Consider the following 24143-nt stretch of genomic DNA (forward strand, 5'->3'; position numbering starts at 1 on the left):
CAATGTGAAACATCAGGGGAAGCAGGGGCAGGGGGTGGCAGGTATCCGGACACTCCAAAGATTAAATTAGTGATTTTAATCAGTGGTCAGCAACAGGAGGATTAACTGCTAAATATGCAGGAGGAGCGAGCCAGCTTTGTAGGAATCTCAGCCTTTATCCTTCCCTAATGGGGATGAGGTTCTTGTCCATGTTTGGACATTGGTAGGGACTGCAGGAAGAACGTGCAAATTGTCCAGAGCCTTGTAGCACAGATGGGTCATATGATATGGAAAGAAAAAAGAAAAATATAATAATTGTAGGAGATAGTATGGTTAGAGGAAGACACTGTTATCCGATCTGGAGAGGAATTTAGAGTAGAAGGGGAGGATACAGTTGTTGTGGCCCACAAGGACACTAATGACATAGATAGGACTAGGGAAGAGATCTTGTTGAGAGATTGAGAGAATCCCGGGGTGTAATTGGAAAGCAGCATCATAAAGGTAAGAATGTCCTGTACTGGGGGTAGAGAGACCTGTTATCTTGAGCTGGGCTTCATTTGAACCATGATGGAACCAGTGTCCTGGTGAACTGTCTAATTAGCGTTATTAAAAGGATTTTAAACTAATTAGAGGGGATAAAGGTTAAAAAGAATAGAGAAGCTTAATAAATTAAGACTAAATGACAGACCTGTGCCACAGAGTGGCGAAGGAGTCAAAATCAAAGCAAGACAGAAAGAGATGCAAATATAAGAAATTGGAACTGGTGTAACAACTGTAAAAAGTCAAAGTTTAAGGCTATTTATCAGAATTCTGAATGTTTGCAACATGCCAACTCAAATAGAAATAAATGAGCTTGTTTTTAAAACTACTACAGATATGTGGTTGCAGCTGACAATATTTTCCAAAAGGTTATGCTCTAAAAGAATGGGCAGAAAGCAAAAGGAGGTGGGGTAGCATTGTTAATCAAGAAAGGTATCAGTGCCGTGTTGAGCAGTTATACAAGTTCATGGAGGGATGAAAGGAGGGATTAAAGGGATAGATGACATGGGTGGAAATGTTCTACAGATCACTAAAGTATTGGCTCATGGTAGGACAAAGCATAAATGGGAGACTATCAATGGGCAAACATCGTGGCTGATTTTAATCTGCATATTGCCTGGACTGCCAAGGGTATTGTGGAATTTGAATGTGTGGATTGTTTCTTAGAGCAATATGTTGCACCCCTGGGCAGAGGCTCATTTTTAGATTTGATCATGTGCAAAGAGTTATGATTAATGAGAGATGTCAAGGATGGTCCAAGGAGTAAGGTCACCACATGATAGAATCCAAGGTACAATTTGATGGGGGAACACCTCAGTACCAAAACCAGCATTCTTAACTTAAATAAGGACAACAATAAACGAATGAAGGAAAAGTGTCTCAATAAGACAAAGAAAATAGGCTAAAGAAAAAAATCAACAGATGAGCAGTGTCAGATACCAAGTAGACATTTATAATGCTCAGCAGAAATGTATTTCAAATGGAACGATACACTCAATGAGAAAGAATAAAATACCAAGGAAAAATATTCAATTAAAAACTGTAGAAAAGTGATAAAAAGCTGGTGGTAGACTTGTCATAGAGCATGCAAACAGGACCTTGGGCCCAATTTTTCCATGCTAACCAAGATGCCCCATCGAAATGGTTTCATTTGCCCATACATGGCCCATATCCCTCTAAATCTTTCCCAACCATGTACTGTCCAAATATTTAAATGTGGTTATTATATCTGCCTCAATTACTTAATCTGGCAGCTTGTTCCATATACCCAACATCATCCATGTGAAAAGGTTGTCCCTCAAGTTCCTATTGAATTTTTCCCCTCTCATTTTAAATCTGTTCTTTAATTCATGATTCTCCTTCCCTGGGAAAAAGACTATGTATTCATCTTATCCTTTCCCCTCATGATTGTATACACCTCTGTAAGATCACTTCTCAGTCTCTTGCACTCCAATCCATAAAAAAACCTAGCCCGCCCAACATTTCCCTATTAGTCAGTAACTTAAGTCCTGGCAACATCCACACAAATCTTCTCTGTACTCTTCATAATTTAACACAACACCCCATCTTCAATGCTTAATTTCCTGACTGATGAAGGCCAGCATGCCAAAACTCTTATTCATTGCCTTGTCAACCTGTGACACCACCTTCAGAAAACTATTGTACTTGGACTCCAATATCACTGCTTTACCACACTTCCTAGGATTTAATTCATTCAATGTGACAATCCTGCCCTAGTTTAACTTCCCAACTTTTATTCTCCTTAAAAATCTCCACTGCAATTCTCGGTATACAGTCTTGTGTCTCTCAACAATTTATGTAAAATTCACTCAGAATCACCAATGGGCTTTATATGCCACTACCTTAGTCTCCTCTTCCACCATATTATTGTGTGGAACATTACACCTTGTAAACAATTTGAAGCAATATCAAACATAACTTAGTGCAACATGATTATTAGAATGCATTCTGTCCTTAGCCTGTTCTTTCACTCAGTGTTTCTGAACACTTGTGAACTACCAATGTCAAAGAGACAAAACATCTGATTGTAACAGTTGTCTTTGGAAGAATGATTAAATGTCCAAATTTTAAAACTGTCACATACAAGTAAAACTAAATCAGAGCAGACAGAAATTGAATAAAATCAAACAAAATGGTCATATTTATGCCTCAAAATGATGGTCTGAATATTTTCTTTTAATAGTTGACTAGACGCAATAAACCTCCTTTCTCCATGCTGGCATCTGGAGTGGATTATAACAGCGCCTCTCAATACCAGTGTAAAACACACCCATTCCACCTTCAAGGACTAATTGTTTACAGGTTCTACAAATCTATTTCATAGTAGGTATTGTTTATAAAAGATTTCCTTGTTTAATAATATAAAATCATAATTAAAACAGTATTATATAAGCAACATACATATTTTCATGAAATATATTGCCGGAACAAATCTTATGAGGATTCAAACTTGCTCAACACTTTGGAAGGTCTAACCCTTAATAGTCTCTATAACTACAATAAATTCAGGATGATTGTGCCGCATCAATAGGAAATTCTATTAACAAAGCAACTCTTTTAAACTATCGCATTGATTGCAAACATTGTATTTGAATGGCAGTGTGATAACTGGTTGGGAACAATTATTACTGCTGACAGTCATCGACAATGCACGTCAGCTAAATTACCCGGAGAGATGGAGTCATTAACATGAAGCACTGTAATTACATTGCAAGTAATTACTGCAGTCGATTGCTCAAGGCAATTGTAATAACAACAGTACAGATTCAATTATCATCACAAGATTCTGGTTAAGAAGTGTTGCAGTGCCTAACATAACAATAAATAGGAATTCAGTCAATGGTCTGGTAAATATCCTTGGTGGTGTAACTCCCTGTTACAGGCTGCTGACTGTTTAAAGTCACCAAGTCTAACTATTGAAGAGAATAGGATTAACCGTAGAGAAGTGGATCATCACTAGCTTTAATTTGTTAATTTGGATCAATGATCCCACTACTTTGGTAATAATACAAAAAACTAACCATTTAAACAAAGAAAAAATCAGCCCTCCAAGCAAGTATACTTTAACACATTTGTAAAATCTGTGTTTTTTTCCAGTTCTGTTGTTGAGTAACATTGGTATGAAAGTTCCAGACACTCCAGCATTACATGATTAAGTGGTGAAACCGGGTCTAATTTAAGGGAGATGGACAAAACAAAGACTGTACCTGGTCATTCTTTGACATACATAGATCTGAAAGAAGGCATCCATTTGCCTAGTAAACTATAATAAAATGGATAGTCAAAGGGAAATTGCAGGGAGGAAATATTGACTTATTATATTTAAAAAATCTATCTCACAAGCCTCAATTTGTTTAGTTCAAAATATCTCATGATCCATAAGAATCTAAGCTACATATCAATATTTTACTTGTCATGTATCTATAAATGATGATTTCTGAGACTAACAGGTTTGTCTCCATCTGGTTTATCTATAATCAGCTATTACAGGATGCTACAGGGGCCATATCCATGTAACAGATTCCTTTAAAGATGTCTGTAAGTGAATTTCATCTCCAACTTGGAAAATACACAAAAAACACTTGCTATGGTAACTATATGTTGAAAATTATTGTGATGAATGCCATCAAAAGGAGAGAGAGAGAGAGAGAGAGAGAGAGAGAGAGAGAGAGGGGGAGGGAGGGAGGGAGGGAGGGAGGTAGGTATGTATGTATGTATGTATGTATGTATGTATGTATGTATGTAACTCGTTTGTAAGGCCTTTGTCTTGGCAGAATCTGGACCCACTTCACATCTCCGCTGAATATTTTCTCTTAGCTGATGATTTTCTTTATCTATTTGATCAATTATGTTTTCTAACTGGTTCACAAGCATCTCTGCTTCAGCTAGTTGCCTTATTCGCTCATGGTCCTCTTCTGTCGCCTTTGAGGAAAGTGCTTTGCTCTGTAGCATTTCTAGGAGTTTTTTAATTGACTCATCACGGGCACTAAGGGTTTGTTTCTGAGTCTCAATGCGCAACTCCATTTCCTCCAGAGTCTTGCGCAATAGGAATAGCTCCTTAGCCTGACGTTCATGTTCAGCGTGAAGATGATGGAAATTTTCCTCAGTCAACTCAATGACAAATGGTTCACTGGTTCGGATGCTGTTGTCCTGCTGAAGGAGTTGGTTCAGATCCCGCTGGATTCGGAGTTCATCCTGCAATGCTTGAATAGTCATCTGAAGGTGCTGATTTTCATCCTGTAGAACCCGAAATTGCTCTTTCCAAATAGTCATCTTTGCCACGCTGAGCATTTTTCCCACTCGACTTGCACATCCGCGAGAAATGCCCTTTTTTACCGCAGTTGAAACAATCCACCTGTTTCGCTGGACAGTCGTTCAGGTCAGTGTGGGGAGAGCCACCACAGCGATAACACGAAGATCCTCTTACGGTTCCCCACTTGGGCTGACCACAGTGAGGCCCCCTTGATTTCGTGATTTTGTTTATCGCTTGGCTTGGCTTTTGTTTCCCGTCACGGAGATCAGCCGTGTTGCGGTCTGCCGTCTCCATAGCGGTGGCGATACCGAGTGCCTTGTCGAAATCCAGCGTGGCTTCCGACAATAACCGACGCTGAATGTGGTCATCATCAATCCCACACACCAAACGATCACGCAACATTTCATTGAGCATCGACCCATACGCACAATGTTCAGCGAGGTGACGTAACTCGGCCACATAATCAGCAACTGACTCACCCGGTTGACGATGACGAGAGTTGAATTTGTAACGCTGGACGATGACCGACGGTTTTGGAACCTTGTGATTCGTGACTGTTGACACAATCTCCAAATATTCAACTTGCCCAGGTTTCTGTGGAGCCAGTAAACTCGAGATGAGTCTGTACGTTGGTCCTCCACACACGGAAAGCAAGATAGCCCTCTTCTTTCCTGCATCTGTAATGTCGTTGGCTAGGAAGTAATGTTCAATGCGCTCGGCGTACTGCACCCAGTCGCCCTGTGCAACATCAAATTCCCCTATTGAGCCAAAAATAGCCATTGTAGCCACAACAGCAAGTCACCAGACGAAACTTCAAAACAAGTTTATCCTCGTCGCCAATTAATGATACGTTTTACTCAGTATCATTCTCTAAAGCACGCATTGAGTGGGAGACCAAAACAACACAGGTCTGGACACAAGATCGCCTCGGCCAAATAACAAAGCGGTCCACTCGATGTTATTTAAGATATTAAGATGCGGTCTGCCGTCTCCATAGCGGTGGCGATACCGAGTGCCTTGTCGAAATCCAGCGTGGCTTCCGACGCTGAATGTGGTCATCATCAATCCCACACACCAAACGATCACGCAACATTTCATTGAGCATCGACCCATACGCACAATGCGGTCTGCCGTCTCCATAGCGGTGGCGATACCGAGTGCCTTGTCGAAATCCAGCGTGGCTTCCGACAATAACCGATGCTGAATGTGGTCATCATCAATCCCACACACCAAACGATCACGCAACATTTCATTGAGCATCGACCCATACGAGAGAGAGAGAGAGAGAGAGACCATGTTATAGAAAAGATATTGTCAAGCCTGAAAGGGTTCAGAGAAGATTTACAAGGATGTTGCCAAGACCAGAGGGTGTGAGCTATAGGCGTCAAAACCGGAGGCCAAAATGATGTGAATTGTCTTCAGTTGTCGCCGACAGTCGCAGCTTGTTGCAGGTCGACGTAGGTTGACTTCGGTTGTCGTAGATTGCCGCCTGTGTGGTCGTAGGTTGTCGTAGGTGCATTCGTAGGTGGACGTCCTAAGTCGCGACAATTGGGTCGACGGTTGTCGGTAGCTTGCCGTAGCTTGACGTCGACTAGGTGGTAGGTTGTTGTAGCTTGTCGTAGGGGTGGTCCAGTCGCCGTTTTTTTTGGCGAACTGCTACGACTATTGCCGTCACCGGCAGTCGCCTAAGAAAACACCTAAGTGGGACAGGCCCCTAATTATCTACAAGAAATCTTCTATAAACAGATCCACTGAAATAATTGGTGAAGCATTTGAATAGGGGTAAATATGGGAAATATACTGGAACCACCATGTTTTCTATTCAATTATGTGCAGTTAACAGACATTTATAATGAGCTTACACGAGAAATCAAAGAGGTGGGAAAAATAGTCTTAGAAAATTAAAATTATTTGTTTCTCCCAATGGCAAGGGTAAAATTCCAACTTAAAATCTATTTTCCCCAGCCACTTAATTTAGTTTCCGGTCTTATATAATTTCTATGGTGCAAACCTACATCAACTTCACTCAAATTGATCAGCAATGACACGTGTAGTAAGATCAACTTTTGCTATAAAAACATAAAATGCTGGCAACACTCTGCAGGTCAGGCAACACCTGCAGAAAGATAAGAGTTAACATTTCAGGTCCGGAACTAACTGGGAAAGATAGAAAAATCGTTTTTAGCAGCATTTTCGTTTGGAGGGTGGGGGTAAAACAGAGGTAATATTTCTGATAAGGCGAAATCAGATGAATTAAAGCAGCAGTTATGTGTTGTTCAAAACAAGGCTGTGGAGCATGCCCTGCTGGCTAAATTATTCCAACAGAACGAGAAACAATAGACTAAACTGGTGATAGGAAAGAAATGATTAATTCTGATACAGACAGAAAGAGGGAGTCACCTGAAGTTGACAAATTCAATACCATGTCCAGAAAGCTGCAACATGCCCTAAAGGACAATGAGGTGTTTAATTGTGCAGAAAGGCCACAGTCTGAAAGGCCCAAATGGAAGTGGGGTGGGGAATTAAAGTGGCAGAAAACCAAAAGCTCAGGGTTGGTCCCGTAGACCGAATGCAGGTTGGGGTGTCCAGTGTAACAAGAACACGTTGTGAATTCCCAATGTAGTCCACTAGATGTGAGGAAGTACAAGTGAAATGCTGCCTCATCTGGATAGACAATTTGAATCCTTGGATGGTGGTAAGGAAAAAGGTGAAAGAAAAGGTATTGCATCTCCTGTCGTTACAAGGGAAAGTGGAATGCTTCATCTTATTTTATGGTGCTTTGACATTGGCTTCTTTATATTTCTTCACTCTAACAATCAAAACTAAGAACTTGCATGAACCAAATACATGTCCTAAATCTCTGTGGAAAATGTGTTACTGTCTAACATACTACATTACACATACTCCAGTATTGAGAAGCACTTTTACACTCTTTTTATTTGTGGGAATTTACTATTACAGCTCATGCTACACTCCTGAGTTTTTAGGGATGGCTCAGTTAAATGTTTTAGCAGGCCACTGTTTCTGTTATCAATAGTCTGCTCTTTTGTAGACGCATTCCATGAAACACACTGACTTCCAGTATATTAATCCTCAATAAAGGATCTTTTGTCAGACATTTAAAGTACAGGAGTTGCACACGTACAGGGATTCAAACCAAACTACAAAGTACATAAATGGGTCTACAAACGGTCATATTTTTCTCAGTTAAAATGGATATTTGATCAGATTTTATATTCCTCTGACATCCAGTAAAGTAATTTAACCTTCTGGCTATTCTATACCAGAGTGCCTTAATGTATTATGAACAGTAATTGTTTTCATGATCACACTGAGTGATCATCTTTTATTAAGTACCTAGAGATCACTTATTGTTAAGGGCAAATGTGCCAATCATTAGCTATAACAGCTTCAATCAGGGAGCTGGCATTCAGTTCTACATTATGTGCTCATTATTACACTATTAAGAACACAAGCTGCTAATTATCAACCTTTTATATTTAAAAGTACTTGAAAGAAAAGCCCTGTTCACATTTGGCTTTCTTGTCATTCAGTCAGGATGAAAGTCAGTAAAGGAAATCTTGTCTCCTTTATCTGTTGCTTGCCAATACCGTTAACAGGATAAACCTCATCAAAAGAATAAAGATAAAGATCCATCATCCAGTATTTGTGGACTGGTTAGCCTGCAAATTCTTAATTGTGATACTGGGGCATAATTAATTTAGTGTTAACTATTTTAACAAATCCATGTATCCATTAAAATAATAGTCAGTGGTAACTTCCATGTTTCTTTATTGATTGTGGATTATGTTGGAGAAAATTTAGCTCTCTGTCAAAATGTCCACAGATATCAAGCTCTATCTCTAGCCACAGTACTCATGAAGTGATACGGAGATATAATAAAATAATCTACATGCAAGAAGATCTGCCATGAACTGGGATAGGCCTTTGAAAGGGAGATTTTAAAATACTATATTTAATTGTGGATCAACAACGATTGTTAACTATTATTCATTAATTAATTTCCAAATATTTGCTCTTTAGTTTAGAAATTGGATAACATAGCCCTTTTTTGTGCTACTTAATTCATAATCTATTTTGCCTAGAGTAAATTACATTCATATTCATCCCTGTATGAATTAGCAGCAATTGCAGAATTGGACCCGGAACTTCCTCAAGTTCCAGTTCAAAAACACTTTATTTGTCCCCATGGGGCAATTTACAAAGGCACGTAGAGTAGTACAAAAGCTATGGGGGGGAGGGGGGGATTAGCAGGGTGAGCAGCGGGACAGGTGTGGTTGGGAGTTGAGGAGCTGAACAGCCTTGGGGACAAAGGTTGCCCTTCTCCTCAGTGTCCAAGAGCCTGGGCAGCGAAGCCGGCGTCCTGAGGGGAGCCACTCAAAAGCAGAGAACAGGACGTGTGAGGGGTCCTGTAAAATCCTGCCAGCTGACCTTAGCATCTGCTGGTCGCATAGGGTGGAGAGGACTCTGACAGGGAGTCCAATAATTTTGGAACAGACTTTGGCTGCAGTCTGCAGACGGTTTCTGTTCTGAAGGCTGATGGAGTGGAACCAGCAGGTGAAGGTGAACGTGATGACGCTCTCAATGAAGTAGTAAAACTTTATGAGGATGTCCTTCCCCAAAGGAATTGAGCTTCCTCAGGCATTTCCTGAGGATACCCTCTGTGTTGGAGGCAAATTTCAGCAGGTTGTCGAAGATTGTGCCTAGGTACTTATATTCCTCAACAATCTCCACAGGCTTCCCGTGGATAGTCGTGATGACTGCCGCAGCCAGTTTTCGCTGCTTGTTGGAGAAGGTCACTACCATCTCCTTGGTCTTGTTTGCATTTAGTTCAAGACAGGAGTTGTCGCACCACTCCACAAACTCATGAAGAGCTGAGCTGTGGTGCTGTGAGGGGCCTGAGAGCAGAGATAGGAGAACTGTCATCAGCATACTTGACCAAATGACAGTTTGGCTGGGTGGACCTGCAGTCATCAGTGTACAGAATGAAGAGCAGGGGTGAGAGGACACAGCCCTGCGGGGAGCCAGTTGATGTGTGAAGGAGGTTGGAGAAGTTTCAATCCATGTGAGGGTGCCTGACATTTTTCTATTTTTAGGTATGAACCCTGTCCTGATGCGGGCTCTTGGCCCAAAAGGTGAACATTTCCTTTCCCTCCCGACAGATGCTGCTCGACCCGCTGAGTCACTCCACCAATCATATAATCATACAATGCAATTTTTATCCCAACCTGAATTCGACTGGGCCTCACACGTCCACATAGTGACCATTGTGGAATGGTTTCAGGAGAATTAGAAGTACAATGGATACTATTATTTTGATTTAGCTGAGATATAAAGGGCAACTAAGCTCATAGGTCATTGAAGTAGAATTCGGCTCATCGAGTCTACTCTACCATTCAATCATGGCTAATCTTGCCTTCTCCACGTAACCTTTGACTCTTATTAATCAAGTACCTGTCAATCTTTGCTTTAAAAATACCCAATAACTTGATCTCCACAGCAGTCTGTGACAATAAATTCCACATATTCACCACCCTCCGAGTAAAGAAATTCCTCCTCATCTCCTTTTTAAAGGTACATCCTTTATTCTGAGGCTGTGCAATCTGGCCCAAGACTCTCCCGCTAGTGCAAACACCCTCTCTGCATCCACTCTATCCAGGCCTTTCACTATTCGGTAAATTCAATGAGGTCTCTCCTCATCCTTCAAAACTGCAGTGACTACAGGCCCAGAGCTCATCATCCCAGGGATCATTCTCGTAAACCTCCTCTGGATTCTCTCCAAAGCTAGCACATCCCTCAGATATGGGGCCCTAACTGCTCATAATACCCAAAATGCGGCCTGATCAGTGCCGTATAAAGCCTCAGCATTACATCCCTGTTTTTATATACTAGTCCTCCCAAAATTAATGCTAGCATTACATTTGCCTACCGATTCAACTTGCAAATTAATCTTTTGGGAATCCTGCACCAGCACTCCCAAACCCCTTTGCACCTCCAATTTCTGAATCCTCTCCTCATGTTATAAACAGTCTACACCTTTATTCCAACAACCAATGTGCACACTGCCACGCTGTATTCCATCTGCTACTTCTTTGCTCACTCTCGCAACTTGTCCTTCTGAAAATCCAAGTAAACATCCACTGACTCACTTATGTCTATACTGCAAGTTACTTCCTCAAAGAATCCCAACAGATTTGTCAGGCAAGATCTCCCCTGCACAAAACCATGCTGAGTTTGGCCTATTTTATCATGTGCTTCTAAGTACTCAGAAACCACATCCTAAATAATGGACTCTAAAATCTTACCAATCACTGAAGTCAGACTAACTTGCCGATAGTTTCCCCTCTTTTGCCTCATTCCCTTCCTGAACAGCGGAGTAACATTTACAAATTTTCCAGTGCTCTGGGACCACTCCTGACTCTAGTGATTCTTGAAAGATTACAACTAATAATAATAATAATAATAATATATTTATTTTATATAGCGCCTTAACACATGCACAAAGCGCTTTACAAATACAATTAACATAGAAACAAACAGACAAACTATCCTGACGGAAAAGCGGCGAATAATCAACGCCAGCGTCCTCTCACGTCAGGGTCCGGCAGTAGACATTAAAGAACACAAGACACACAGATACAATGCCTCGACAATCTTGAAAGCTACCTCTTTCAGAACCCTGGGGAATAGTCTATCTAGTCCAACTGACTTATCCACCTTCAGACCTTCCCCAGCACCTTCTCCTTGGTAATAGCAACTCTACTAACTTCTGCCCCCTGACTCTCTTGAATTTCTGGCACGTTTCTGGTGCCTTCTGCTGTAAAGACTGATGCAAAAATGTATTCAATTCATCTGCCATTTCTTTATTCCCTATTACTACTTCTCCAGCGTCACTTTCCAGGGGTCTGATGTCCACTCTTGCTTCTCATTTACTCTTTATATATCTGATCTATTTATATATAAACCTTTGTTATCCTCTTTGATATTATTGGCTAGCTTACCTTCATATTTTCTCCCCTTATTGCCTTTTTAGTTACCTTCTGCTGTTTTGTTAAAAGCTTCGTAATCCTCTAGCTTCCCACTAATCTTTGCAATATTATATGCCTTCTCTTTTTAGTTTTGTGCTGTTTTTGACTTCCTTTGTTAGTAATGGTCGCCTCATTCTCCCCTTAGAATCTTTCTTCCTCTTTGGGATGTAAAGATCCTGCATTTTGGGAATAACTCCCAGAAACTCCTGCCATTGCTGCTCCACTGTCTTTTCTGCTAGGGTTCCTTTCCAAACCACTTTAGCCAGTTCCTCCTTTATGCCTGTGTAGTTACCTTTACTCAACAGAAATAACTGACTCATCTGATTTCATCTTCCTCCTCTCAAACTGCAGGTTGAATTATATCATATTAAGGTCACTGCCTACCACAGATTTTTAGAGAATATAATCAATGAGATAATAATGTTATATTAATGCAATGAACACCACAGTTGCACAAGATTGGGAAAGTTATGGCAGATGAATTTGATCAGGTAGCTGACCCTGGGGAAGGATGCACAGAAATGCAAACGTTGTAAAGGCCTTCTCCTGTAGCATTTCCCTCAACCCCACAGCATCCTTTGTACTCCTATGTGATGACATTTGGATTGTGCTGGTGTTCTTTTCTGGGACTGCATAGTAAAATGTTACAAGCAGCATTATAATAAATCTGCTTTTGTTTGAAGCAATGCAAGTCATAATTAAACATGTCATTCCCTGATGAGCCCAATACATTCTATGCTCACTTTGAACAGGTCAGTGTAATTCGTCATCTGCCCAGATAGCCTTGGGTGTGCCTGTACCCACGGTCACTATCGCAGATGTCAGTTTGGCCTTCCTGAGTGAATCTCCAGAAGGCCTAAATTGAGTCCCTGGCTGTGTCCTGAGGACCTACACAACCAGCTGTGTGGAGTAGTTTTTACCTCTCCCTACTCCATTCTGAGGTTCCACCCTGATTTAAGACCACTATCATCCCAGTGGCAAAGAAAAGCAAGAGTGTGCCTTTATGACTGCTATCCACCACCATGAAATGCTTTGAGAAGCTGGTTATGGTGTACAATTAACTGCAGCCTCCCAGACAGCCTTGATCTACTGTAGTTTGCCTACTGTCACAAAGATCTATGGCAGACACTATCTCCTTCACCCTACACATCCTTGGAACATCGAGGTAACAAGAACATCTATATCAGCCCCCTATTTGTTGACTATAGCTCCACCTTCAACATCATAATCCCAATCAAACTCATCTCCAAACCGCTGGACCCAGGAGTCTGCAACCCACTCTGTAACTGGACCCTTGACATCCTGATCCATAGACTACATATCAGTCAGGTAAGGTGACGAAACATCCTCCACAATAATTCTCAGCACTGCTGCAAGGATTCCAATGATGGTGTCATCATTCTCGAAAAATGATGAGATGGAGTACAGGAAGTAGATAGAGAGCTAAGTAACAAGGAGTTAAGATAACAACCACTCCCTCGTTGTCAGTAAGACAAAGGAGCTAGTTTGTGACTTCAAGGAAGGTGAATACCCCAATCAGCATCAATGCTGTCGAAGTTGATGGTTAATTAAAAATTCCTAGCTGTAAATATCCCCAACAATTTGCCGTGGTCCAAACACATTGAAGTTATAGCCAAGCACACTGACGCCTTTACATCCTCAGAAGTCAAAGGAAGCCCAGCATGTCTCCAACGACCCTTACTAACCTCTACAGATGCACCAAAGAAATCATCCTATTGGGATGCATCACAGCTTGCTTTGGCAATAGCTCTGCCCCAAACCGCAAGAAATTGCAGAGAATTATGGATGTTGTCCAGTCCATCACATAAACAAGACTCCCCTCACCCACCAATCGACTGCATCTACACTTCACATTGCCTCAGGAAAGCAGTCACCATAATCAGTGACCATTTACACCCTGGTCATTCTAGCTTCTTTTCTGCTGTTATTAGACTATTGAAGGGTCTAAGGCTACAGTCCCTGTCTCCCAACCGACTTCATTTCGGCCGTTGCACTTTTGTTTTGCATTTTATCAGTAAATGTAATGCTATAATACTGTAACACTATACTCTGCACTCTGGTATTTTTCTTTCTTCAGGACCTGTTGCAGTTGCTAATGGCTTGATTGTACTTGTGTAAAGTATCATTTGACTGGATGGCACAGATAGCTTTTCTCTGAATCTTGATGCACAGACAATACCAAGTATTTTTTGAAGGAGAGACCATACTGAAGTAGTAATGTGCTGCACACTTATTATTAAATACTTTTTTGGGGGTAATTTATTTTTCTGCAGACATTTTAGAGCACCAAATACACAATCAATTACAAGCTATTTATTTATAGGAGATTCTACAGTGACCTTGATTACAATTGTAGTCTAAACATTAGATTCATTCACATTTCCATGATTTTACTTGGGTCCCAATATTTTCCGTATTTTTTTCAAACCTTTGGCAAAGTATTTTATAGGAAGAAGTAACAGAGTGTAAATTCCATTCTAACTTTGAAACTCCCTCAATGAAAGCTCAGGCTTCAACTTTTTGTTAGTAACTGGGCAAATATATATATTTCTTATTTCCAAAAATAAAAACAAAGAATCAGGAGCTTTGAGTAGATCTGGTAGGACCTAAAGAGAAAAACATTTCAGGCCAATGACATCATCAGAAGTGGAAAAGTATTAAAACAAAAAAATATTTAAAGTATTTAAGTAGATTAAAAGGAAAAGGGGTGAAGAGAGTAAAAAGATGGCAGAAGAACAAAAATAATGATGGAATTGAGATGCAGAAAACAGCAGTTCCAGAATAACTGCAACTAAACAGAATGTTAGAAATACACAGCATTTCTATACACTCTGCATTCACCATCTTTCGTAAATAAAACTAAAATGTATTTCATGATCTGGATTATCTTAGTCTCCAACCTATCACAGGCATTCTCTTTGTTCTTTTCACATCTCCCCTTTCTATTCCATGTAAAACACTCTTTTTCCGCACTTTTCCAGTTCTGACAAAAAGGTCACCCCCTGTATCTTTCATCCTAGATGCTGCTCCAACTGATGAGTAACTCCAGCATTTTTTGTTTTTATTTCAGATTTCCAGCACCTGTAGTTTTTGTTTTTCCATATTTGCATCAGAATTGTATTTGATCCACTTGGGAAAATAACCAACAATGTTATTGATTAGTTTCTTTAATTCTACCATTCCACTTTCCTCAGTAACTTTGATTCTCCTTCATGTTTCTAGCAATGACTGTTCCTCAACCTCTTTTCAACTTGTTCCTTACCTCCACCCCACTCCATGCTGTGATATTCCTCTAGCACTATCCATGCACTCATGTAGAAGCACAAGCTTCCAATATCTTTCACTCTTCATGTTGATCAATCAGTCTCTGAGCTTGTGCCACAATGAAGGAACAAACCCAAGAAAACAAAAAGGTAGACTAGACTGATATCTATGCCACCTTGGATCAGCAGTCTTCCTTAAAGACCCAGAACTTTTAGGTCGTATTTCAAATGTGATTGGCTAGACAAACCTATTAGGCACAACATGAAGAGACACAATAGAAAAACTAACCCAATGTAAATCCAAAAAGCAGATATCTAAATAAAGGCTTGTGTTTCCTTGCCAACTGAAGTCACATAGACACAAACCCAACATATGAGCACATAATTACAAAAATAAAATGTTTAAGACACTTCTGATGTCGATCCCTTCAGTTAATAACGTGGAGGTCAGTCTCCAAGCATGTACAAGGACAAGCAACGTCTAGGTACTGCAGCTCAATGACCAAGGCTTTAGTGAATTCATTATTAAACCATAATCATACAGCTTGGCAATAATCCCTTTATCCTGCTAAGTCTGTGTTGACCATCAGGCATTCATTTTCACTTATCACATAAAAAATATTTTACCAAGTGTTTTGTCATGTGTCCAAACATTGCTGCGGCTCAGAGTCAATTTATTGTTTGAAAACTCTCCTGTAAAGCACGTTGATACTTTATTACATTGGTTATTGACTTCAGCAAGTGTTTTGGAGTATATGCCCCAATCAGCATCACTGATGCCAAACTGGAAATGCTAGAGCTTCAAATTAATTGGTGTAAATATCACCAACAATCTGTTGTGGATCAACCACAAGGAAGCAACAGCCAAAATGGCACACTGAGGAAATGTGGCATGTATCCAATGACTCTTACAAATTTCCACAGGTGCACTATTGAAAGCATACTGTCAGGTAGCATCACAGCTCAATTGGGAACAGCTGTTCCCAAGACTGTACAAATTGCAGAGTTGTGGATGTAGCCTAGTCTATCTACACTTCACGCACCTTGGGAAAACAAGTCCTGGTCATTCCTCCTCCTCCCTGCTCCCAATGGCAGAAGATACAGAAGCTTGAAAGCACACACCATCAGACTTAGAAACAACCTCTGCTATCAGGCTTTCAACGGTCTTTCCATAAATTAGGGGTCAGTCCGATTCTCCTCCACCTCATTGTGGGCATTGAACTTTGTTTCTGGAACTGTGGCGGTACAATACTGCGAACTCCATTTTGCACGCTGTATCTTTCCCTTCATTCTACCTATTGTACTTCAGTTTGGCTTGATTGGATTTATGTATTGTATTATATGATTTGAATGGATAGCATGCAAAACAATTCTTTTTACCGTCCCTCAGTACAAGTGACAATAATAAACCTAAACCTAAATGTAAAAGGAACTTTACATAGCGCACTGTTGTCAGTTTGCTGCTTCAATATCTGATGTTATAGACTCTTTGCAGTCTGATTTTCTTGCCTGAGTCGATCCCACATGAGAAGAACTGTTCATTTTCACATCGGAATCTTCATGATTACAGATTATCAAAGCTAACTTCTGATGCCAATATCAACAGAGCTGGACTTGAATAAAAGAGAGTTCATTTACTGCCAGGTCACAGTAAAGCCTGAAGATTTTGTATATTTATAGAAATGACAAATCTAGGCCATTGGGAAGTTAACTATTAATATTACAAGAAATTGTGTGCTACTAACACTATATTGACAAACCCACACATTTCATACCTGTAGGAAAAAGGATCTTTTAACTCCAACTTTGAAATGCTCCTAAATACTCCATAATGGCCATAAATAGGTACAAGATTGGGTATAGCATTGTACAATGTTAGCAAGCTATCTTTTAATCTCCACAATCAATGTTAAAATCGTGCTTAGAATAATAAAATTGGAGGTATCCCTGACTCAGAGCAATAGGGACAGCATGAACAAGGAGGGTTCATCATCACAATTTAGTTTTAGGAGATAACAAAGCTTCTACCAAATTGCAAAAGAGAAAAAAGTGTAGCAAAAGTAGAAGTTCAAATCTTAGAAGGGAAAATTCGAATAAGGAAATAACAGATATTAAATAAGTGGTGTCTTCACATTAAAAAGATTAAAACTGTACCAAAAATTGTGTGGCTGCAATGGCAGCACAAAGGCACAGCAGATAATGCTGGGGCCTCACAGCTGTGGCCACCTGAGTTTGATCCTGACCTCCGGTACTGTCTGTCTGGATTAATATACATCCTTCCTAGGACCTCATGGATCCCTCCCAAATGCTCAAGAGTCCTCCCAGATTCCAAAGAGATACTAGTTAGTAGGCTAATTGGCATTATAAATTACCCATAATCTAGATGGTGGAGAATTCACGGGCATATGTGATGTGGTGGAATACGATTGAAGGAATTTCATGGAGAGCTGACAAAGATTTGAAAGGCTGAATGACCTGTTTCTCTATATACTAAAACTCTTGTTTGTTTGCTTGTTCGTGAACTACAGCCAAAATGGTACATGATAGCGTGGCAATTTTAAGCCTACCTTACTCACTATCGTCCCATGGTCCCATGGCAGAGGTTTAGTTGAAATTGGTGTTATATTTTTAAAGATATTCACATTTTAAAGTTTAAAAAACGCGCATTTGCAGTTGGGGCTCCGTTGATCTGGTACTTACGTAAGATGGCCGCCGCATCCGCGTGTGCGCAGAACAAATGCATCCGTGCCTGCGCAGTTAGGGCCCGTTGATCAGGGCTCAGCCGCCTGTCTCTTGGGGGTGGGAGAGTCAGGCCTGGTGCCGGGGGAAGCAGCCGGAGCCTGGGCCTGGACGTGACCGGGTAACCGTAAGCCTGAGGTGGGCCAAGGGGAAAGGCGGCGGCAGCGGCGGTGGTGAGGCTGGGTGTTGGTGGAGGCCGAGGCCTGGGCCTGCCCTCAGCTCCCCCGTCCCCCCTCCTCTCCCCGGCCAGCTCAGCGCCTTCCTCACGCCGCCCAGCGGCTCAGCAACAGTGGGAGAGCCGCCGCCGTCTACCACTGAACATCCCCGCACCGGGACAGGACTCTCCCCCCCACCCGCTCCACCAATGGTGGCCGTCCGGGCCGGGATGCTATGGGAACTGCAAGTTGCTCCCGGGGAGGGGGGAGAGGGAGGGGGCGAGGTGGGGGACGGGGTGGAGGAGGGGGAGGGAGGAGGAGAAGAAGGGGGAGGGGAAGGGAGGGGGAGGGGGAAGGAGGGGGAGGGGGAAGGAGGAAGGAGGGGAAGGAGGGGGAGGGGGAAGGAGGGAGAGGGGGAAGGAGGAGGAGGGGGAAGGAGGGGGAGGGGGAAGGAGGGGGAGAGGAGGGAGGGGGTGGAGGAGGGAGGGGGTGGAGGAGGGAGGGGGTGGAGGAGGGAGGGGGTGGAGGAGGGAGGGGGTGGAGGAGGGAGGGGGTGGAGGAGGGGGGGATGAGGGATGGAGGAGGAGGGGGGGAGGGTGAGGAAGGGAGGGGAGGGAGGGAGGGGAGGAGGTGGGGGGATGAGAGGCGGAGGAGGAGGGAGGGAGGGTGAGGAAGGGAGGGGGAGGAGGAGGGGAGAGGGAGGAGGAGGGGAGGGAGGGAGAGGGGGAGGGGAGGGAGGGGGGAGGGGAGGGAGGATGAGAGGGAGGGGAGAGGAGGTAGGGAGATCATGCAGAAATAGACAAAATGCTGGAGCACCTCAGCAAGTCAGACAGCAACTCTAGAGAGAATAGCAGGTAAAGTTTTGGGTCAGAACCTTCTTCAGTCTATCCATTTTCTCCAGAGATGCTACCTGATGCGCTGAGTTACTCCAGCATTTTGTGTCTATCTTTAGTATAAACCAGCATCTGCAGTTGCTTGTTATTTCATTATGATCAGGCAGAAGCTCAGATTTATGTTGAAAATTACTGGGAGGCCTGCGTCCAGTCTGGTGGGGCAACCCTGAGCTTACGGTTTCCTACCATTTTATTCTCCATCTAATTCTCATTTAGGAATATAGAACAGTATAGCAAAAGAACAGGCCCTCCAGCCCACTATGTCTCTGCCAAACATGATGCCAAGACCATCACATATCTACCTGCACATACACCATATTCCTCCATTCTTTGCAAATATCCACACGCCTATCCAAGAGTCTTTTAAATGTCACTAATATATCTACTTGAACCAGCACTCCCAGCAGTGAGCTTCAAGCACTCACCATCCTCTGTGTAAAAGAACCCAACCCGCACATCTCATTTAAACTTTGCCCCTCTGAACTTAAAGCCAAGTATTTGATTTTTCCATTCTAAGGAAAGGAGTCTGACCGTCTACTCTATCTATGCCACATAATTTTATGTACTTCTATCAGCTCAATCCGTAATCTCCGGTATTCCAGCCAAAACAATCCAGGTCTGTCCATCCTCTCCACGTAGTTAATATGCCCTAAATCTGTCATACCTCTTGGTAAACCTCCTCTGCACCCTTTCCAAAGCCTCCACATCCTTCCAGTTATGGGGTAACCAGAAATGCAAACAAAATTTCAGATGCGGCCCAACATCGTCCTATAAAGCTGCATCATGACTTCCTGACTCTTATACTCAATGCCCTGACCTATGAAAGCAAGCATACCATATGGCTTCTTTAACACACCACAGTACTTGTGTTGTCACTTTCGGGGAGTTATGAACTTGGACCTCAAAATCCATCTGTACATTGGTGCTGTTAAGGGTCATGCTATTAATTGTATATTTTCCCCTTTGACCTCCAAAGTGCAACACCTCACACTTACCTCATACTTGTTCAGATTAAATTCCTTCTGCCATTTCTCCACCCATTTTTATAGCTGTTCCCTATCCTGCTGTATATTTAGACCGCCTTCATTACAGTCCGCGACCCCAGTAATATTGGTATCATCTGCAAGCTTGCTAACCAATCTGTCTACGTTTACGCCCAAGTCATTTATATATATATACACTAGACTGTGGATCCGTTGGGTCCAAATCTCTCCTGCGGACCTCTCCTGGGGCAACCCTCCCCTAACTGACGATCCTACGAGCCCTGCAACCCTCTTCAACTGACGAAGCCCATTGACCGGGGGGGGAGTGTCCCCCGGGGTCGTGGGCGGGCGAGGGGCACAGGGAAGGGGAGACGGTGCCACTCAGCTTGGTCCCGTGCCGCCAGAGCTGCAACCAGAGCAAGCTGTGGACCAAAAGTATCTCCTGCATTGGCCTCGCACCCTTCCCTCCTCCAACCCATCCCCCCAACCCTCCTTAAAACTCCCCCAAACCTCTCCTGTATTGGTCTAGCACCCTCCCCTCCCCACCTTCCCTCCCCCCACTCCCCCCTTCCTCCTCCCCTCCCTCCTCCCTCCTCCCCAACTCCCACTCCACCACCCCCTTCCAACCCACCTCCCACCTCTCTCCCCTCTTCTGGGTTCTGCGCACACGTGCATCCAGCGGCCACCTTACGTAAGTATCAGATCAACAGGCCCCAACTGCGCAGACGTGGACCCATTGTGTTCTGCTCCGGCCCGGGCCCAGTGCCCCGAACCATCACTGGACTACAACCCCCAGTGGACAGCTTCTTCTCCTCCTCCCGCGTCTCCTCCAGCGCCCGCTTCAACAGACTGCATCGTCGATGACTCCAACATAAATGGTGGCCGCTCTCCTTCTTCTTCTCCTCCTCCTCCCGCTCCGCCATCTTGTGCGTGCCTCCCGCTGCCATGCTGCCCGCCGGGAGGTGTAGTCCCAGCTCCCGCCCAGCCCCAGTGCACCGGACAATCACCAGACGACAACCCCACTGCGCGCACACACACGGTAATAATAATATAATACTCCAAATATAATAATGTAAGAATATAAAAAGTTATATTCTATATCTTTCAATATATCATTTTGTCTATGGTCTCCTGCAATGAGGGCCAATGCAAGCTTGAGGAGCAGCACCTCATCTTCTGTCTGTGCATGCTCCAGCCTTCTGCACTATTTAATTTTTGTATTTCAGGTATCTCACTTTCATTGACTGTACCATAACTGGCTATTCCTGTTCAAGGTTTCATCAGTGATACTGGTTTTCATGGCAAATAGAATGTTGGCTTTTCTATTAAAAATCACCAAGAGGTCACCTGATTGTTTTTGTCTACACCATTTGTTATTTTGTTAAGAATCTCCTGGATAAAACTGACCCCATTTTATTGTCCACTGTTTTCAGACAGCAGATATTGGGAATTCATTATGAGTGAAGTTAAAAAAATTAAAAGTATATGAAATATTGCAGTTAAAATTTAGATACTCCAGTCCAATGATCAAATTTAATAAAAATATTTCTGATTTGATCAGAAATTGACTGATTTCTACAGCAGTTCCTACCTTTCACATACATGATAATATCGGTTATCTTGAATGCCATCTTCCAAAGGGACATTCACAGTGTAATATCTTCCCTTCCCCATTCCAATATCCGTCACATCTCCTGTCCCTTCGGAAATAACCACAAATCATAAAAATGTCTGATAAAGGAAAATGCTGCAATCAAGACTGAGAGAAAGGCAGACCTACCTGGGAAGAATCCAGGGGAATACTTGTGGAAAGATACAGTCATTACTTTTGATGTAAAACTGAATGCATCTTCTACACCTGGAGATGTTGAGAAAAGAAGAACAACATACTTTAGGACACACATTGATGTTGGATATTATATTGATAAAGAGTAACATTTCATATACATGTCAAACTTTGTTGGAGTTCTTGAGCTCCATCATGTAAAGAAGGACATCGATATTTAAAAATTTATGTTCATCCTTGCAGATAATAAAAAGCAGAAGTCAGGTCTGTGTTGCCCTGACCCTCCAGAGATTTGCTACAAAATAACCCTATTGACAACTAAAAATTCTCCAATAGAGATGTGAATTTTAAAATACTTGGCAGGTTTTAAATACTTCCAATCACCTCTCTGGCACTGAAAATATACGTTTGCCTGATTCTTTCAGATTTAAATTATTGTTGGAGTTTTCAAAAGGGACAAAACATAGGAATAAGTATCGGTTCTCTGATAGGAATATGTATCACAGGGTTCCTGATGTGAAAAGATGAAAGCAAAATTAAACTCTCAGTTTGCAACCATCAGTTAGACATCATATGTAAATTATAATTTTAAAATGGCTCTCTTATATATCTGGCGACCCAACCCAAGATCAGTTCAGGTGACAATTCAAATAATTATTAAGTACTCAAGGCAGGCCTGCTCATCATGGACTGTCCCAGTGGAATGGGATGTGATGTAGTTAATTTCCAGCAAATAGCTCAAAGAGTGTAGGTTGTACAGGAAGCGAGTCCTATTTTTCAAATGTATAGTGGAGCCTTGTTACCCAAACCAGGCCCAGAGCAACTAACTGAACTTATTGGGTTTGAGTCAAGTTGGGTTGCAAAACTATTTTAAATCTGCAGGCCCATTACATGTATGGAATGGCTGTGGCTAGTAATTAATTTTACATTGAGCAGACCTCTAATCCCTGATGTCTTTTAAAGCATAGTTTAACACTGTATGTTGAATAGTGATGTCTATTCAAATTGTTAGTTTTAGCACTGCTTCCTATCATTGTTTGGACAATTGACCATGTGCCAACTGATATTAATACATAATATTCTCCCAATGTCATCCATTATAACATTAAAATAAAAGGATTGTGATTAAATTATCGTTAGGTAAGTAGTATACTCATTTTACAATACAAATCCAGGCTAGATAACTCTCACAATTCCAGTACGTTGCATTAGACTTGATTGAAGATAGACACAAAAAGCTGGAGTAACTGGAGAGAAGGAATCGGTGATGTATCGGGTTGAGACCCTTCTTCAGACTGGTTAGGGATAAGGGGAAACGAGAGATAAAGATGGTGATGTAGAGAGATAAAGAACAATGAATGAAAGATATGCAAAAAAGTAATAATGATAAAGGAAACAGCCCATAGAAAGTTGTTTGTAGGGTGAAAATGAAAAGCTTGTGCGGCTTAGGTGGGGGAGGGATAGAGAGCGAAGGTATGCCGGGGCTACCTGATGTGAGAGAAATCAATATTAATACTACTGGGCTGTAAGATGTGTAGGAAAGAAAACTACAGATGCTGGTTTAAATCGAAGGTAGACACAAAATGCTGAAGTAACTCAGCGGGTCAGGCAGCATCTCTGGAGAGTAGGATTCCTTCTCTCCTGAGATGCTGCCTGACCCGCTGAGTTATTCCAGCATTTTGTGTCTACCACTGGGCTGTAAGCTGCCCAAGCGAAATATGAGATGCTGTTCTCCAATTTGCATTTAGCCTCACTACTCTGACAATGGAGGAGACTGAGGGCAGAAAGGTCTGTGTAGGAACAGGAATGATAATTAAGGTGTTTAGCAACCGGGAGATCAGATTGGTTCCTACAAGATGAGCGAAGATGTTCTGTGAAACGATCACCCAGTCTGCATTTGGTCTTGCCGATGTATAAGAGTCCACATCTTGAACAACGGATACAGTAGAGAAGGTTGGATGAGGTGCAAGTGAACCTCTGCCCAACCTGAAAGGACTGTCGGGGTTCCTGGACAGAGTCGAGGGAAGAGATATAGCAACAGGTGTTGCATCTTCTACGGTTGCAGGGGAAGGTATCTGGGGAGGGTGTGGCTTGGGTGGGAAAGGATGAGTTAATCAGTGACGTGCGGAGGGAACGGTCTCTGCGGAAGGCAGAAAGGGGTGGAGATGGGAAAATGTGACTAGTGGTGGGATCCCGTTGGAGGTGGCGGAACTTTCGGAGGATTATGTGTTGTATGTGATGCCTGATGAGGTGGAAGGTAAGGACTGGGGGACTCTGTCTCTGTTGTGACTAGGGGAGGGGAAGCAAGGGGGGAGCTGCGGGGTACCGAGGAGACACAAGTGAGGGCCTCATGTATGATGGGAGGGGGGAACTCCCGTTCTCTAAAGAATGAGGACATCTCGGATGTTCTAGTATGGAACACCTCATCATGGGCACAGATGCGGTGTGGATGGAGGAATTGG

General features: G+C 42.4%; 1 protein-coding gene across 2 annotated transcripts in view; it reads right to left on the reverse strand.

Annotated features, from left to right (window-relative positions):
* Positions 1–24143, reverse strand: part of hdac8 (histone deacetylase 8) — a 72568-nt gene that overhangs the window by 19005 nt on the left and 29420 nt on the right. Inside the window, exons 6-7 of one of the 2 annotated variants that reach the window (XM_078412324.1) lie at positions 21676–21753; positions 21487–21589 (exon numbers count right to left, since the gene is read on the reverse strand). In XM_078412324.1, coding sequence (XP_078268450.1) covers positions 21487–21589; positions 21676–21753 — 181 coding nt within the window. Of the gene's footprint in view, positions 1–21486; positions 21596–21675; positions 21754–24143 lie in introns of both variants that reach the window. The other variant, XM_078412323.1, reaches the window with a different exon arrangement.

This window comes from Rhinoraja longicauda, chromosome 15 (assembly GCF_053455715.1).
Source record: "Rhinoraja longicauda isolate Sanriku21f chromosome 15, sRhiLon1.1, whole genome shotgun sequence".
NCBI lineage: Eukaryota > Metazoa > Chordata > Chondrichthyes > Rajiformes > Arhynchobatidae > Rhinoraja > Rhinoraja longicauda.